This window comes from Otolemur garnettii, unplaced genomic scaffold (genome assembly GCF_000181295.1).
Source record: "Otolemur garnettii isolate 467f Iridium unplaced genomic scaffold, OtoGar3 scaffold00005, whole genome shotgun sequence".
Taxonomy (NCBI): Eukaryota; Metazoa; Chordata; class Mammalia; order Primates; family Galagidae; genus Otolemur; species Otolemur garnettii.
In genome coordinates, this window is record NW_003852400.1 from 6,819,728 (window position 1) to 6,837,904 (window position 18,177).

General features: G+C 35.7%; 1 protein-coding gene across 1 annotated transcript in view; it reads right to left on the reverse strand.

The window, feature by feature from the left end:
• Positions 1 to 18,177, reverse strand: part of MAGI2 (membrane associated guanylate kinase, WW and PDZ domain containing 2) — a 1,396,484-nt gene that overhangs the window by 200,464 nt on the left and 1,177,843 nt on the right. The window contains exon 10 of the mRNA XM_003782805.2: positions 13,917 to 14,555. Coding sequence (XP_003782853.1) covers positions 13,917 to 14,555 — 639 coding nt within the window. The remainder of the gene's footprint in view (positions 1 to 13,916; positions 14,556 to 18,177) is intronic.

Here is an 18,177-nt window from a genome sequence, read left to right on the forward strand (position 1 = left end):
AGGTGATTTCATTCACTAATTGAATAAGAGCCTGCTTGTGTAAGCTCTGTGATTCAACAGTCGTCATGGCAAAATTTTCAGAATTTTACTGTCTGGAATTCTATTGCACCCAGTCCACCGAAATTCCTGCTCTCATGCATAAGCAACTAGGACACCAGAGAGAGTACATTTTGACGGGACCAGCATAATTTTTCAAACATAATTTATTACACTATATAGCGGGTAGTGAAAAAAATGTGATTTTTTTTGCTATTCAAATTTTAAGATGCATAGAAACAAGGGAATCTGAGACTTGGCAAATTACCATATCCTGGTTATTTGTACATTTAAGTTTATTTTTTAAAGTATTAATAAAAAGACAACTAAGATTCTTTCTTCCACTTAAAAATAATTTGCATAAACTGATTGAAAATATTTTACATCAAAGTGAATTTGATCATCTTCCTGTAGTTTTAGAATTGTTGGCTAAAAGCTTTTCTTCTTCCCTCTGACATTCTCAAAATCCCAAATTTTGCTACTGCCAAGTTTTGTATAAGGTGGCAAATTTTGGGCTGTGAGCTCAAGGAAATTACCACTGCTGATATAAGGGAAAAAGGTTTATAGAGAATGCATAAAAAGCAAACTATTTACAACCCATTTCTCAACTGGTAAATACACAATTATAATAAGTCTGTGACTGCAAAACATTAAGAACTCAAGAGTTTTTGTGATGATATGGACATTACAGATTATCTCCAATTTAAAAATGTGGAGCGTATGGCCAGAGAATCTAAGTGACATGCTCAAAGTAACCATGTGAATTAGTGGCACAAATTAGAAACTGGTATTCTGATTCCAGTTAAATAAATTTTTCCATCATCTAATTCTAATACAAATGTACATTTTCTCTGAGTGAGGACATTGTCGTATGGCAGGGTTTACAGCCATATAACTAGCACAGTTGGTGGTTAATTTACAGGATTAATCTGTTACTACTCAACAGAGGTAAATTCCATAAGAACAAGAACTTATTTTGCTCACTGGATGCCCTATATGTACACTGGCACCTGCCACATTTATGGAAAGAATGAGGGAAGAAGAAAGACAAATTAGGCTAAGATTTGGTCCATAATCAACAAGAACTGAATGATTATAGGTTGCTTTAAAAGTCCAGGCATAAGAAAATCAGTAGAAAAATAGACTTGCTCATTTTTGTATATTCAGCGGCATTATTTGACTCAGACATGCATTTTCCTGATTTTGTTTTGTAACAATTCTTCTCTCCCTAGTGTCATAACAATAAAATAATTCAACCAATAAGCATGCCAAACTCGAAGGAAAAATGATAAATACAAGCCAGATACAGTCCTTGCTCTTGAGGGAAATTAGCTATTTTAAAAACCAGTAGTTTCTCTGAATCGGCAATTCTGTATACCTGCCCTGGAGCCATCACTTCCATTTATACGGGTGACTGTGAGGTATGTAAATCTTAACATGTCCCCTTTTGCATTTATGGTCCTCAAATTGGTTCTGAAGAGTAAGGAATGGGCACCTCCAAGTTTCATGATAAATAAAGGGCTAATACTAAATCAATAATTAACAATTACACCCTGTTACATGTGTAGTGCGTTTACCATCTATTAACATGAAACACGTCTGCCCTCCATTGTTACATTTAGATCTAGAAGTGGGCAGCAGGTATGTATTTAAAAAGAACAAATTGAAACATTCAACTATTTAATTGTTGTGTGTGTGTGAAGGGTGGGGTAGAGGAGGGTACTTTGTGGATTACAGAGAATCTGCTGTTTTACAATTTTCTATTTAAAAAACTTTCTATTTTTATGGTACTTGAAAATAAAATAAACTAAAATCTATTTATGATAAAGAGTTGAAAACGTAACTTGTCTCCAAGAATCTCTTTGATACAATGAATGTTATTTCTTTCTAAGTTCTATAGGAAAGGAAGTCTAAACTATCAAAAAATATAACAGCTCCTCCTTTTGGAACCTCCCAGAGTAACATTTACTAACTTAGACCCTGGCCCACAGAGGAATGAATGTTTGTACTTCTGGTGGTAAGAAGCTGGTCTCTCATGAGTTGAATGGTAGCATTGAATTTGGCAACAGAATCAAATATTTGAGTTAACATGACCTTTCTAAAGAGTTGAGAACAAGACTCAGTTTTTTTTTTTTTTTTCAATTTGGATGACTAATTGCTGAGAAGTCAATCAGCATTTTGGTCACTTGAAAACAAAGCCTCTTTTGTGTTTGAATCTATAGAGTACATTTATTTGCAAGAACTGTGATTTTATATATATTAGTGGGCAGGAGGAATACACTTTCTCCCTTCATATTATCCCAGATTTCCTTTATTTTCTACCATTCTGCACAGGAATACATACTACATTTTCTAGTTTTTTATGTTAACAGGATCTAGAGCTGAGTTCTGGCCAAATGAATGCGGGAGAAAGTGATGTAAGCCACTTCCAGGGCTGACCCTTCAAATCTCTTACAAGATCCTGTCTCCTCTTGTTCTCATTCTTGCTGTGAGCTGGTTGGAGGGAACCCAGGGTGGGACACCAAGGTCCTGGGGATGGAGATCCACCAGAAAGAAGCCTTGGTTCCCTGAAACACTGGCATGGAGGAGAGTTGCTCAGAAGATGTGCCACAGAGGAACACGTGTACTACAAATTATGAGTGAGAAATAACCTTTCATTTAAGTGTAAAGTCACTAAGACTTCAGGGCAAATTGGTTAATATAACAGCCATGTCATTCACGACTCCTGCTGTGAATTTGTTCCTTGGTTTGCTCTGTCATACATGCTTTTTTTCTGCTGACATCAAGTGAGAAGTCAGATTTCATAATATTAAATGCGGAATATCTATTTGGATTATCTCCTAATCTTTCTGCTTACAAATCTTTTCAAATACCCAGGGCTTTCCTCTCAGAAATATTCCTATATCATTTCTTTATTCTGGGAGATATACCTTTTGAGCTTAAATCTGTTCTGATGATTTCTTATGTCTTTAGCTATTGTGGTCATGGATGGGTTTTTTATTTTTTAGGCTTTTAAATTCTAAGTATTTCTTTAAAAGTATTTTTTTGTAGCTTTAACTAATTGGCTGCTTATGTACTAATCCAAGCCAGTAGGAATATGAAACAAACCCTAAAGTATCTGGGGGAAAAGAGGTATACCACTGTGACTTACCCTCAAATGTTTTAGAAATACACACACAAAAAACTAATGTTCACATAATGTAGGTAAATGATATATGGTGTTATGTGTAATATGCTTGCATTTTTCTGTATATTTGTAATTATTTTAAAATAAAATCTATTTAGGAAAAAAGTATTAGTTCTATTAAATATATCAATACTTCTTAGATTAATATTAAATATTAAAGAATTCATAAAAATAAATATATCAATATGCAATTATGATTATAATAAAATATTAAATAGTTTATATATAATTAAATATATGGTATATGTCAAATACTTATAGATAATATATATAAATAAAAATTAAATATTACTTAAAATATTAATATTTTTATGTGCAGCTTAAAAATTATGATAAAAGGTTTTTCTCTGATAATATGCTTTTTAAAATTCTAAAGCAAGAGTTCTCTAAGTAAATTCAATACTCTTTGTCTGTAATTTTTATTCTTCTCCCTCAAACAAATGATTGATAATAGTCTGTGTTGCCTTTCAAACTCTCAATTCTCTCTGAGTGTAAAAAGGGAGAAGATGTTGATTATATACTAGTTAATTATTCTGTTGTCAGTATAAGGAGGGAATGTCCTGATGTGGTGAAAACTATAGTCACCAAGCTGTATAATAGATCCCTTGAACTTATTTCTTCTATCTAACTGTAATTTTTTATCTAGTGAAGCCCTTGAGGGTAATGTTTTCTAGGTTATAGAAAGAAAATTTTTCAAACATTGATCAACTATAATTTATGGGAGGTTAACAAATTAAGTACAGGATTTTGTTGCATTTTAATATAAATAAGAATAAGATTTATTCACAAATTAAGTAGAGGACTCTGTTGCTTATAATATAAATAAGAGTAAGATAAAGCTTAATTATAGTAATCACTCTGGGTTTGTTTTATTTCAGATTATCAAACAACATCCTTCTTGGGCAGAGTCTAATGATTCCCTGTTCCATACTAGGCTAAGCATCAGTCATCAAATTATTTACAATTAAAGTAGTATGTTTCTTAAGTCATTAAAATAAAAAAAAAAAACTATTAGCCAACCTAATTAACAAAATAGCATTAAAAGAAATGAGTATAATAGAAAGCCTTAGGTAAAGTGGAAACAGAGAAAAATAGAGAATATTTGATTTAATTCTATTTAATTATGTTTGAAAACATGAATACAAGACACAATTTTATAGACTAATAGACACTGTAAAACCTGAGTGCAGGCAAGACAGAAATGCTAAGATTAATTATTATGGAAGAAATTGAAGACGTTGTATAGGAGTATTCCTCCTCCCACCAAACCAAACCAAACCAAAGCAAAACCCAACATACATAATTTCAAAGATGTATATTATGTCTTCAAGTAACAGATAACTTCAGTGCTAATTAATTTTCACAGGAGAGATAGGAGCACTATTGATTATTCTTATGACATCAGCATAACTTTGATAGAAAATTTGATGGTAAAAAGAAAATAATAAATGACTTTAGACTAATATTTATTAATGTTGCTTCAAAATTATATATAAACAAATAGAATTTCAGATCACTGTAAACATAATATATTGAGATTGAAGATAGTTTATTCCAGGAAAAGGCCAGTTCAGTGCTAATAAATCCCTTTAATGCAATTCATTCCAGTGATAAATCAAAGGAGAAAATAAAAATCACCAAAGATGCCAAAAAACCTTTTGATAAAATTCATTACCCATTTTGATAAAGATTCTCATTGAAGTGGGAATTGAGGGGTGTTTCTTTATACTGGTAAATATTAATCTCAAATGAAAGGCTGGTATTGTGTTTATCAGAGTAGAATGAGGCTGTTTTTATCGAAGTCAGCAGTAAGGTCGGCATTTCCATAATCCCCACTGTTAACTTTGTTGAAGAAAACTAGTCAAATGAATTTAATAAGGCAAATAAGAGGAATGGAAATAAGAAAGGAAGAGGCAAAGTTATTGTTGCTTCTAGGTAGTATGGTTGTATGCCCCCAAATCTTATCAAATAAACAGAAAAATCATGAGAAACAATAACATCACTCAGTGAAGAACATGGTTATAATATTAATTAATGCTCAAGGATAAAACTTCAGGGAGATAGGAGAGATGAATGTAGCAAATAAACAAAGAACATACTTACATTGAATTTTATTTTTTATTTGTGTCCCTCCAATAGACTATAAATTCCATGAGAAAAAGCAAATGACTGCTTTATTTATTGGTTTATTGCCAATGCCAAAATAAACCTAACATTTAGGCATTCAAAAAGTTGAAACTGAGAAAGGAGCAAGATGACCAACTAGAAGCTCTTAGCTTTCACCTCCCACAACAAAGATAGCCAAATCAATAAATAAACAACTACGTTTTCATAAAAATAACTAAAAGAGAGCACTAGAGTACCTCCAAGGGGGTAGCAGAAACCCTGTAGAGCACAGAAAGCCAAGATGGCCACACAGAGAACAGAAGGAAACACCTGGCTTCTACTCTGGTGGCCTTGGGTACCAGAACAGCCACACCCCCTGGGATTGAACAGAAGCAGTGCATCACCTTCTGGGGAAGCCACCACACATTTCAGGGCTGAGTTGGCATAGGGCCCTGCATCCTAGGAAAAGAGTATTGGCAGCGCTGAGACATGTTGCCCTAAAAGCCAAACAACTCTAATACCCTGCTCCCTGGAACTGGACTAACCCCCCTAGAGTCTGAGCTCCTGAGACACTTCCTCAAAGATTGTAGTCATTGTGGGGCTGCTCCCTGTCTCCCAGGGCATAAGCAATGGTTGTACTCTGCCACTCTGGGGTCCTTGCTGCCACTGCATCTGATCTCACAGAGCCTGGGATATTGCTGCATCCCCCCCATCGCAGGGTCCAGAATCATCACTAAATGGTGTCTCATTCCCTGGGACCTGAGTTGCTATTATGTTCTATTGGCTCTGGTTCTGAAATGGGTCTTATCTTTAAGGGCCAACTCATGGCTACCTAGGGCCTGAACTGTTAGAAGTTGTCCCATAGTTAAAGCTCCTAGCTTTGGGGATTATTAGCATCTAACTTTATCTCAAAGAGTGACTCTGTACCCTGAGACCCAGGTGCCCAAATAGGTTCACAAGACCCTGAGCTCAGGTCCCCAGCTCCACTGCCACTCTTAGCACCTATAGCCTGGAACTCAGTGCTGCTGCAGCTGTGTATACATCATGTCAGACCTAACACCAAGGGAGATCTCTGCTATGTGGTGTCAACAAGACTAGGAATGCCCCCAAAGCCCTTGCCACTGAGAACCATAACAACTTATGCTGCCTCTGGTGCTGCCACAACTCCTATAGCCTAGGCTACCAGCCACCCATAGTCATTGCTGATGTTGATCATAGTTGAAAAAACTACACCAAGTTTATACCACTGATTAATCTCAAAATCAGCCAACATGCCCTCTGGCACACTAAGACACATCTGCTGGTAAAAACCTTTCTCTATGAAAGCCACTCTGTAAAGTTTGAAAGAGGTGATTGGTCCACCAGATGCACAGACATCAACATAGGGATACAGGAAACTTGAAAAGCAAGGAAATATGACACAACAAAGGAACACAACTTTCCAGTGACTAAACCCAAAGAAAAGGAAAGTTATAAATTGCCTGAAAAGAAATTTACAATAATGATCTTAGGGAAACTCAGTGAGATATAAGAAAGGTTGCCAATTACTAACATAAAACATATTCCAAGTATAAGATGTACTGACATCTAATCCATAATAACTCAATATGTGTATTGTTATGGTGCTATGTGTATTGTATAATCTCCATATGAAGACTAAAAGTCAAAATAGTAAAAAATAATAATAGCTATAATGTATTGTTAAGAATTACAGAATACAAAAAGATATAAATTGTGACAGTAAGTATGGCACACCTCTTGGGGCTGGGACACAATTATAAGAAGGACTTTACCTAACAAATGTAAACAGTGTAATCTAATTCTTTGTGCCCTGAATGAATCTGAAACAATAAAAATAAATAAATAAATAAATAAATAAATAAGAGATGACAAAAGAAACAAAGGATCTCTAAGACAACTAAGAAACAATGAGCAAAATAGCAGTATTAAGTACTTATCTATCAGAATTACTTTGAATATAAATGGATTAAAAGCGCCAATCAAAAGACACAGAGTCTTTTAGATTTAAAAGCCCACAAGATCTAACTATATGCTGCCTATAAGAGACCCATAAGTAGGACATAAGTAGGCTGAAAATAAAAGGATAAAAGAAGATATTACATAGAAACAGTGAACACAAGAAAGCTGGGGTGGCTGTTTCATCACCTAAAATAGACTGATTGGGGAAAGCATAGTTTATTTGATAAATGGTGCTGGGAAATTAGATATCCACATGCAGAGGAACGAAATTAGAAGCCTATCTTTCACAAAAATCAATTAAAAAAACCTCTTAAATGTGAAACCCCATACTATGAAAATACTAGCAGAAAGTATAGGAAAAATGTTTCATAATATTGGTTCAGGCAATGCTTTTTGAGACATGATCTAAAACGCAGGCAATAAAAGTGAAAATAGACAAATGACCTTACATCAAACTAAATAAGAAAAGTAAAGAAAACAATCAACAGAGTTAGGAGACAATCTACAGAATGGGAGAAAATAACTGCAAGTTACATAGTAAGGGTTAATTACAAAGGGTTAATATCCAGAATATATAAGGAACTTAATAGGATAAAAAAGGGCAAAAGACCTGAACAGACATTTCTCAAAAGAGGACATATAAACGGCCAACAGGTATATGAAAAAATGCTCAATGTCAGGGAAGTGCAAATCAAACCACAGTGAGATTACCAGCTCCTATAAGAATGGCTTAAGACAAAAGACAAAAGACAAAAGACAAAATAAAAATATCGGCAACTATGGGAGAAAAAGGAACACTTGCACACTGTTGGTAGGAATATAAATTAGTATAGGCATCATGGAAAACAGTAAAAAGGTTCCTTAAATATTAAAAATAGAACTATTCTATGATGCAAAATATGTTCTCCTTCACACAAAATTATTAGAAATCAACAACTGAAAAAGAATTGGAAAATTTCAAATGTTGAAAAGATAAATAATTTTCTAAGTAATATGTAAATGAAAGAAGAAATGACAAAGGAAATAAAATATCCTAGACTGAGTGAAAAAGGAAAACACAGCATATCAAAATTTATGAAATTTAGCTAAAGAAGTACTTCAAGTAAAATTTAGAGCTTTAAGTGATTTTGTTAAAAAGAGGTAACCAGAATCATTAAGCTTACATCTTAAGAAGTCAAGAAAGTAAATAAAACATGCATGTAGTAGAAGAGAGGAAATTATAAAGACCAGAGTGGAAAAGATTGAAATAGAAAAACAAAGAAAATCAATACGTCTGTAAGTTGGTTCTTGCTGGGGAGAGGGGTGAGAGAAGAGGAGGAGGGGGATTGGTGTCCTCTCACCCAACAGGCGCAACGTTAGGGTGAGGGGCACAACTACAACTTAGATTTTACCTAACAAATGCAAACAATCTGTATCCCCATACTAATCTGAAAAAAAAGTTGGTTCTTACAAAATAATTCCATAAAATTTTATTAAAAACTTTATGCTAATAAATTTAACAACTTAGATGAATTGTAAAAATCCCTAGAAATAAATTTCCAAAGCTGATTCAAGAAGAAACAGAAAATTGGATAGGCCTAAATCGAGAAAAGGAATTCAATTAGTAACGAATACTCTTTCTACAAATAAAAGCCCAACATAGAGGATTTCATTGGTGAATTTTATCAAACTTTTAAGCAAGAAGTAATATCAGTGCTATACAAACTCTCAGAAGACAGATGGGGAGGAAACTCTTTCCAACTCATTTGGTGAGGGGGGCCACTATGAACCTGACACAAAAACCAGAGGAAGAAATCCATGAATAGAAAATGGCAAACAGGTTACGAAACACATAACAGACTAGAAGTAAACAGAATCTAACAACATACAAAAAAGAGTTATATACCAAGATCAAGTGGTTTTATCCCAGGAATGTAAAATTAGCTCTACATCTAAAATCGGGTCATGTAATGTGCCATTATTAATAGAACAAAGGATAAAAACTACATAATCATCTCAATAGAAGCAGAAAGACATTTGATAAGACCAAAGACTCTTGATTATAAGAATTTTCAGCAAACTGAGAATGAAAGAGAAATGTTTCAATCTGATAAAGGGCATATAAAAACCCTATACTTGAAATCATACTTGACCATATAAAAATAATGCTTTCCCCCTAACTAAGAATGTCTGTGCATATCTCTTCTATTCAACATCATGGTGGACGTTCTAGCTTGTGTCATAAAGTAAGAAAAAGAAATCAAAGGCGTACGAATTGGAAAGGAGGAACTTTATTACTAGGTGACAAAATAACTAAAAAAAATCACAGAATCTATAAAAAACCTCCAGACTCACTAAAAAGTGAGTTTTATAAAGTTTCGGCATATAAGATTAAAACTAAAAACAAATGTATTTCTGTATATCAGCAATGAACAATCTGAAAATGACATTAAGAAAGCAATTTCATTCACAATAGTATCAAAAAGAATAGCCAAAAATAAGTTTAACAAAAGAAGCAAAAGATCTGTACATTGCAGACTATAAACCATTTTGCTGAGAGAACTTAAAAATCCAAATAATTAAAGAAATATATCACATTTATAAATTTAAAAGTTCAGTGTGAAGTTGGCAACTCTCCATCAGTTGCTCTGTAGATTTAACGCAACATCAAAATCTCGGTAGGCCTTTTACGTAACGGAATAATTAAAAATCCAATCCTAGGGTTTCTATAGAAAAGCAAAGGATCTAAAATAGCCAGAATCATTTTGAAAGAAGAGAAAAAAGTTGGAAGACTAATACTATCTCATTTCAAGGCTTAACATAAAGCTAAAGTAATCTAGAAAGCCTGATATTAATATAAGAATAGAAATATAAGTCAATGGAACAGAAGAGAGCGTCTAGAAATAAATCTTCACATTTCTGCTAACTCATTTTTGACAAAAGTGCTGGGAGAGTTCAACGGAAAAGGTTTTTTAAACAAATGGTGATAGAACACTTGGATATACATATGCAAGGGAAGAAATTTTGATCCTTCACACTGTACACAAAAATTATCTTAAAATGGTTTACAGACTAAATATAAGAGCTAAAACTATACAATTTTGAGAAGAAAACATAGAAAAAAATCTGTGACTTTGGGTTAGGCAAAGATTTCCTAGATATAACACTTAAAGAATGATCTGTATAAGGAAGAAAAGTGATAAATTGGGCTTTAAGAGAATTTAAAAACGTGTTTCACAGGTTCCATTAAGAAAATGAAAAAACAGGCTCTGGACAGTGAGAAAATGTTTGGAAATCATGTATCTTATAAAGGTCTTGTACTCTGAATGCATGAAGAACTTTTACAACTTCTTAAGAAAACAAATAGCCCAATATACAAATAGGCAAAATATTTGAATAGACACATTACCAAAGGAGATATACAAATACTAAACAGCACATAGGAACACGGTGAACACCAAAGATTAGAGAAATGGAAATTCAAACCACAAAAAGGTGTCACCATCCACTCACCAGAATAACTATAATAAAATAGACTGATTATATCAAGCATGGGCAACAATGGGCAGAAATTAGAAACCTTTTACATTGCTGGCAGGAATATAATAGGATATAGACATTTTGGAAAACAGTCTGACAATTTCATAACAATTTGAATATACACTCTTCATACAACTCAGTAATACCTCTCTTAGGTATCTACCCAAGGACAATGAAACCACGCACACACGAACACTTCCATTCAAATGTTCATAATGCATTATTCATCAATGACAAAAATGAACTCAAATGTTCATCCACTAATGAATGGACCAAAAAGGTAGTATATCTACACAATGTAATACTACTCAGCCATAAAAGAAATAAACCACTTTTATATGCACCCAGGTGGGTAACTCTCAATAGTATTATACAATACTATGTACTGTATGATTCCATTTATGAAGAATCTCCCCAAAGGCAAAGCTGCTCTGGAAGCGGATCAGAGGTTACATGGGGCTGGGGTAAGAGAGGGAATGACTGGCAAATGGGCATGAGGGAATTTGGGATGAAGAGTGTTCTGAGGATTATGGTGATTGTTACATAAGTGTATCATTTTAGCAAAACTTATTAAAGCATATTCTTAGACTGGTAAATTTTATGGCATGTAAATTTTACCACATGGTGTATATAAAAAATTAATGATTCTACCCTAATATCCAAGCTGTTTTAAAGCAAGACAAATGCTATCAAATGCTATCAAATAATATCATTTCATCTTTATTAAACATGCTATACAGAGGGTGGACATAAAGTTCGTGTGCAATTTGTATATTCACATACGTGTGCTAGTAGACTGAAGACTTTCTGAAAGCATACATACAGAAGGTCTATCTCTGGGAAAAAGGACTGAAAATTACTTTTCATTGTATACCTTCCGATATTATTTGCTTAAAACAATTAAACCATGTGTTAGTTTATACACAAAAATCCTAGTAAATAATTGAAATCAAACAACTGTAGTTCTGATATAAGGACCCAGGCCTGTTACTCTGCTCTTGAAGATCTAGGCTTATCTGAATGATGTCAGAGGCTCTGCCAAGTAGTCTATAATAAGATAATAAAAGTGAATTTCACCACAAAAATGTGATAGTTCCTATTAACTTCAGAGAGATGAATACAAATCGTGGGCATTTGGGGAAACTCAAGAGATTTTCAACCAGAAATACTGTAAGCATCTCAGGGTACTCTATTCTGCAATTCTACACTAGCCAAAAAATAAAAACAAATCCTCACCCCCAGACACAAACAAAATGCAAACAAAACTGACTTGTGGAGGATTAAATGGGGGGGGGAGGGAGGAGGACGAGCTAGAACAGGGTAGCTGAGCTGATGGCAGGCACACAATAAATCCTTTTAGAAAGGCACAAATTACAATCATACAAATAGAGGATTTGAAGGTACTTTCCTCCTGCTATGCCATCCTTTTAGAAGAAGCCATTATATATAAAACGTGTTTGAATTTATTTTTCTGTGAACCATACAATGGATACCGCACAGTGATTTTTAGTCACCTTTTAATATCAAGGACTATTCCAAATATTTGAGTTTTAATTGAACATTATGAAGATACAGCTACTAGGAATATTTGTTTTAATCTTAAACAAGCAATGGTAAAATTAAAATACACTGTCAACATTTAATTATCAAAATTCAAGTGCTACTTTGTAACAATACCTTAAGAAGGTCAAATTTAAGATTGTTTAGCTATCACTTTAATTCCCCCTTTTAATGCAGGAACATATTTGGTAGAGTGCTGTTCACAAATGTCTGGTATTTTTTTGTCCATTTCCAAACAAGGAATCAACAATGTAATACCTCCCTGAAGGGGAAACACCTGCAGAGAGGGTCAAATAAATCACAAAAGGTACTTCTTCCTTTCTGCTTTGACTGCTGTCACTGGCATTTCACCAGGACAGGGCTTTCATGCTGTTTTGAGCGCTTTGAACAGGCAATCACTGGTTTGCCACATGTGGGTTCTTCACATAGGAGCTCCTCACTGTACTGATCCTGCAGACCTGCCCGTGCTGGAGCTCAGGGTTAATTTAGATTCCGTACACATTTAGTGAGCACCTATCGTGCTCCACTCAACACCAGGAACACTGCCATCAGGTTAGGTAGCGTTATTATCCCGTGTAACAGATGAGACAGCTGAGGCTCAGGGAATTTAAGTGTCTTAATTCTCAAAATTGGTTAAGTGGGAAATCCAGGACTTAACCTGAGCCTTCCCTTCCACACTCTATTTTTTGGGTATCCTCGTTATCTATATGGCCCCTTTCCTCCCTCCTCCCCTGAGCTTCACTGGCCATCAAGAGCAAGGGGCAGAGAATTGAAGGAAGGGCCCTCTACTTTGCCCTCTCCCCTTCCCACAGGGGAAGCAGAGGGGAAGAAACACCCAGGGGCTCAGAGGTTCTCCACACTCTCCACTGTTTCTGTTGCCATACTTCACCCAGAACACTCAGCCCTTCAGCCCTCACCCTGTTCCATAACTTTCTTGGTTGGGCCTATGGGAAATTGTTGCCAGTGAAGTCCCTGTAGCAGGGGAAGAAGTGTCCCAACAACCCTGTCCCAGACTCTGGAAAGATTTTCCTATAGCAACACAACTCCCAGTGGTCCTAATGGAGATTATCAGGATTTGCTCAGGCTTGGTAGGGGTCAAACCAACTTCCACCCACTAGCCTGGAATCCTAAGTACAATTCAAAGCATTGTTTCTGTTGGAAAAGCATGTTACTTAATTAAATCAACCAGAAAACAATTGGAGTTCTCTACAACCGACGCACTAATGAACTTTTGAAATAAAGCACCTTCATAGCTGGGGATTCAGTCTTTAACCCTCCAAGTTCCTATCAGTGTTTATAAAACTGAAAGAACTCTTACAATTGTGTTTAGTATAAAATAGGAAAAGATGAATTCTCCAAATTGAAACACACAGCTTCCTGTACTCATGTTTTTTCCCTTACTCTTTTACCTTTGCTTCTAAAAGTATGATTTCATTCAACTCCAGAGAAACCTTCATTTTAATAAAATTATTAAAGGGTCCTACTATTTTACCCACATAGGTTACTGCTGAGCCACAGTTTGTCTTACCTCCTCGATGGATAATCAAAGAAGTCTCACTTCCAATGGGACAGTCCTTAAGTATATCCACTACTTCTGTATGGCTCAGGTTCTGTACATTCTGCTGGTTGATCTCAACAATGAGGTCACCTTCACACAGGCCAGGGCATCCCTGAATGTCAAGTATTTGTTTCACCCGCTGTCCTGTAGGACTGTCGGCAATCGTGAAGCCAAAGCCCTGGGCACCTTTCACAATGGTTAGGGTCATGAGTTCAGCTTGGGTGGCCCCAGACGAAGCCATAGACACATTGTCATCATGGACGGGTGGTGGGTACGTGCCATCTAGCTGGCCATCAGCTGGCATGGAGTGCAAAGAGTGAGGCGGCCGATCTGTTATATCTGGAACCGACTGTGAGGTCCGAGAAATGTATTCCAAATACGTTTCATAGTTATGTCTCCCGTTGACCATCACTGGAGGTGGCCTCTCCATTATTGCAAGGGGTGGCACCATGCTGTTAGCAGGATCTTCGGGGTCAAAAGGCAAAGGGTAGCCACGACACAACACCAGGTTGACACTCTGACCGATAGGAACGGATTGGAAAAGTTTGACGACATCTGCGTGAGTGTGTCCGAGGACACACACTTCATTAATGTAGACGATGACATCACCTGCAAAGAGAAAAGAGATTAACAGCATGAGGTAAGTTCAATTAATGTTGACACACAGGAATGGAATTATTTATGAGACTAGTGACAGAGGGGCTCTGTTTCTCAGTAAGCAGTGAGAAAATCAATTAGAATAATAGTGAAATTCACTGTAGGTGACTCAAGGTTACACCAGGTCTGCCAACAAATGTAATGATCAAATGCTACAAAAAAATGCTATTTACTTATTTGTAAAGTTCAGAAACAACTTTGTATTCGGTAAAATGTCTCGGAAAAAAGGTTCGAAGAGTTTGTACCTTAAAGAGGCACAAGTTCGACTTGTCTTTTTCATCTTCATTTCCATCTTCAGTGCGATTCAGTTAATAGAATTTTCAAACTATTGAGAAATGGTGGTCATGAGTTTGGGATGAAAAGTAAAGCCCTGACATAGACATGGGCTTTTTGGTTTAAGTTGAATGAGTCAATTGCCTTTTTTCTTTTTTATGGAAGAGAAAAGTGTTTGCCCATTTCCCCCCCATCTATAGTAGGTAATTACAAAGCTCTCATGTATATGCAAGCAAAGGTTGGACACACAGCTTTTGGGATTCAGGGAGGGAGACTGATACCCTGGTTCTCCCACTTAAAAAACATGGGGCATTGGGCAAGTTGCTTACCGTCTTTTTGCCACAGTTTTCATTTGTAAAGTGGTGAGGAGTAAATGAGGTAACACAGAAAATGTGCTTAGCATAGTGCCCAATACGCAGTGTGTGTTCAATAAATATGAAACATTATTAACATGATTGTGTTAAAATAGAATGGAGGAGATTCGGGACCCTGGTTTTCACAGAGGAAGCTGCTCTTCCTCTGATCTTAAATTGATACTTTTGTTGATCATTTTCAATGAAGGTATTTGTCCTCTCTCTATAATCAGTTATCAGAGATTTGCAGAAGTCTACTGGTTAGAAGCTAACTTCATGATTAGAAATGACCTGAATGCAAATCGTTCATTATAAAATATATTCAGAGAAACAATTTTTCCTCCTGAAAATGCAGAAAATCATGGTTTGAGATAATTGTTTTAAAATTTTCAGTTATGTATGAATAACAACTTTATTTTTAGAGAACTGTTCTATCATGGATTGGTATTTTTATCCTCACAAAACATAATACTTGAAAATTGAACTTGCAAATTGAGATTTTGTGCCTGGCTATCCTGAAGAGTGCATGAGGGATGAAAAGACATGTTTCCACAGATTGTCAAATAAGTACCGCAGCGGACATCACTTTATCAGGGTAATTCTGAGATGGGTGGTGAAAATGGCTAGGGCTTTCATTCTGACAATCTGAAACATCTTTGCCCAGCAAGATTGCAACCACCAAAAACAAAAAACAGAGTTGAACTTGTAGAGTTAAATACTTTTCTGGTCTTTCATAGGTATATGACATAAAATTATATTCTTCTTAAATGCACTTCAAAATAAATAATTCTATGAATAAAACAATCCTAAGTACCATCAACAGCATTGACTTCATTAACCCTCACTCTTCTCAAATGCTAGATAATTATTTGAAAGTGCTAAAGATATAGACAGAAAGGTGAAACATTTTCAGGGATCCAGGTTAGGTCTAGAATACGGCACAGGCTGTGTGGCTGGTCAGACGGAATCTCACTCTCCCGTTATGCCTATCAGAGAGTGCTGAGGCAATGGCTGCGGCATTAAAGCTGGACTCAGAGCTGAACCGAATGGGTACTCCCCACTCAACTGTTGTGATTCCTCCCTAGACTCTGGCAGCTGGGGACACTGTGCACATCACTTTCAACTGATTCGGGCCATCTCAGTGTCCCAGAGAAGTGTCTGATTCAGATAAACTGACTTTTTGCTGTTCCCTTCCCTTCTATTTATTTATTTATTTTTTTGCAGTTTTTGGCCAGGGCTGGGTTTGAACCCACCACCTCTACCATACGGGACCAGTGCTCTACCCTTTTGAGGCACAGGCACCGCCCCCCTTCTATTTTTAATGTTGTTATGATACATTTTATCCACTGAAAAGTTTGAAAGAATAACAAAAACCTGTGTACTAGCAGCCAAGTTATGATTAGAACATTGCTTCTGTTAGTAGAATCTCCCAGGCTAACACCTCTCCCCACCTTTAGTAAAGTATTTCTACTTTACTGTCTTTCCCAAAGGTAACCATGGTCCTGTATTTTGAGGCTTGTTATTTACACGAACTTTATGTCTTATGTCTTATCTAGGTAGCCCTAAAAACAATGTATGGAAATACTATTTAATTCCTAAAAAGCAATAATCCCTAGAAAGTGTTTCACATATTTTAAGCCTTTTGTAAATGGTATACTTTTTAATATTCTGTTTTTCTCAAAATATATTTGTGCTACTTATCTATTTTGATACTTGTATCTCTAGTTCATTACTTTTCATTTTAATATAGTACCTATTGTATGGCTACATTACTATTAACATTTATCCATTCTCCTGTCAATGGACACTGGAGTTCTTACCAATTTGTGACTATTAAAGATAACTGCATTGATAATACCTTTCCATGGTATTTGTACACACGTGGGAGAGTGTTCCTGAGGTATGTACCCTGGTAGAGAGTTGCAAGGCACAGGCCACGGCCACCTTCACCGTTGTTAGATAAAGGCAAATGGCTGACAAAACAATTTATATTCCCTGCAGTCGTGTCTCAGAATTTTCACTGTTTCCTTTCTGATACGATACTTGGTATTCTCAGACTTAATTTTTACTAATCTAATGGGTGTGATCATAGTTTTGACTTGCCTTCTCCAGACTGCTAGTGAGAAGAGCATTGCCCAATTGGGTTTTCTCATGGGCACATTGTCACATCCCCAATCTTCCTAAACAGTGTTAGCAAATCTGAGTCTTTTATTATATTGACTATTTTTGATGTTCACCTTTATTCTTGATCCAATAATTCATGTAGGTTTGGGAAGTTGCATGATATAGTAGAGATTATATGGGCTATGAAGTCAACAGATTTTGGTCTGAATTTTAGCCCCAATACTTAACTAGCTTCGTGATCTCCAAAAACTAACTTAAATCCTCTGTGACTCAGATTCTTGAGAAGTCATGAGGAACAATAATAGTAGCAAATTACTGTTCTCTGGGAAATCTTATTATAAATAAGATCACACAGGTGGAAGGGCTTGTAACCTGTAATTGTTATGCAAAAGATGATTGCTATTGCAGTAATGATTATCTGTTCTTGGTTATATCCTTCTATAAAATTAGGATGGTCTTATTAACATATTCCCGTCCCAGTTACAGTCAAGGGTGACCTGACTATGATTGTGGAAATGATGGGTTTCTGAATGTGCAGATACAGAGCAGGAAGGTAACAAATGCCACTTCACTCTAAGGCTGGCCCTAACTTTAATTACGGTTAACAAACCCCAGTCCCCAAGCACGCTTTACTCTTCCCTCTGTTCTGCCAGAATTTCATAGGAAAAGAGAACGAAGGGCAATGTTCAAAACTCTCAAGGTTTCCTGCCAGGTCTGAAGAGTAGTTATTTGAATTATAGTGATTAATGTTATCTATTTTTGAGTTTTAATGTGATCTTGCTATTTAGAAATGGAGTGAGGATTATGTGTGGCTCTTAGTGAAA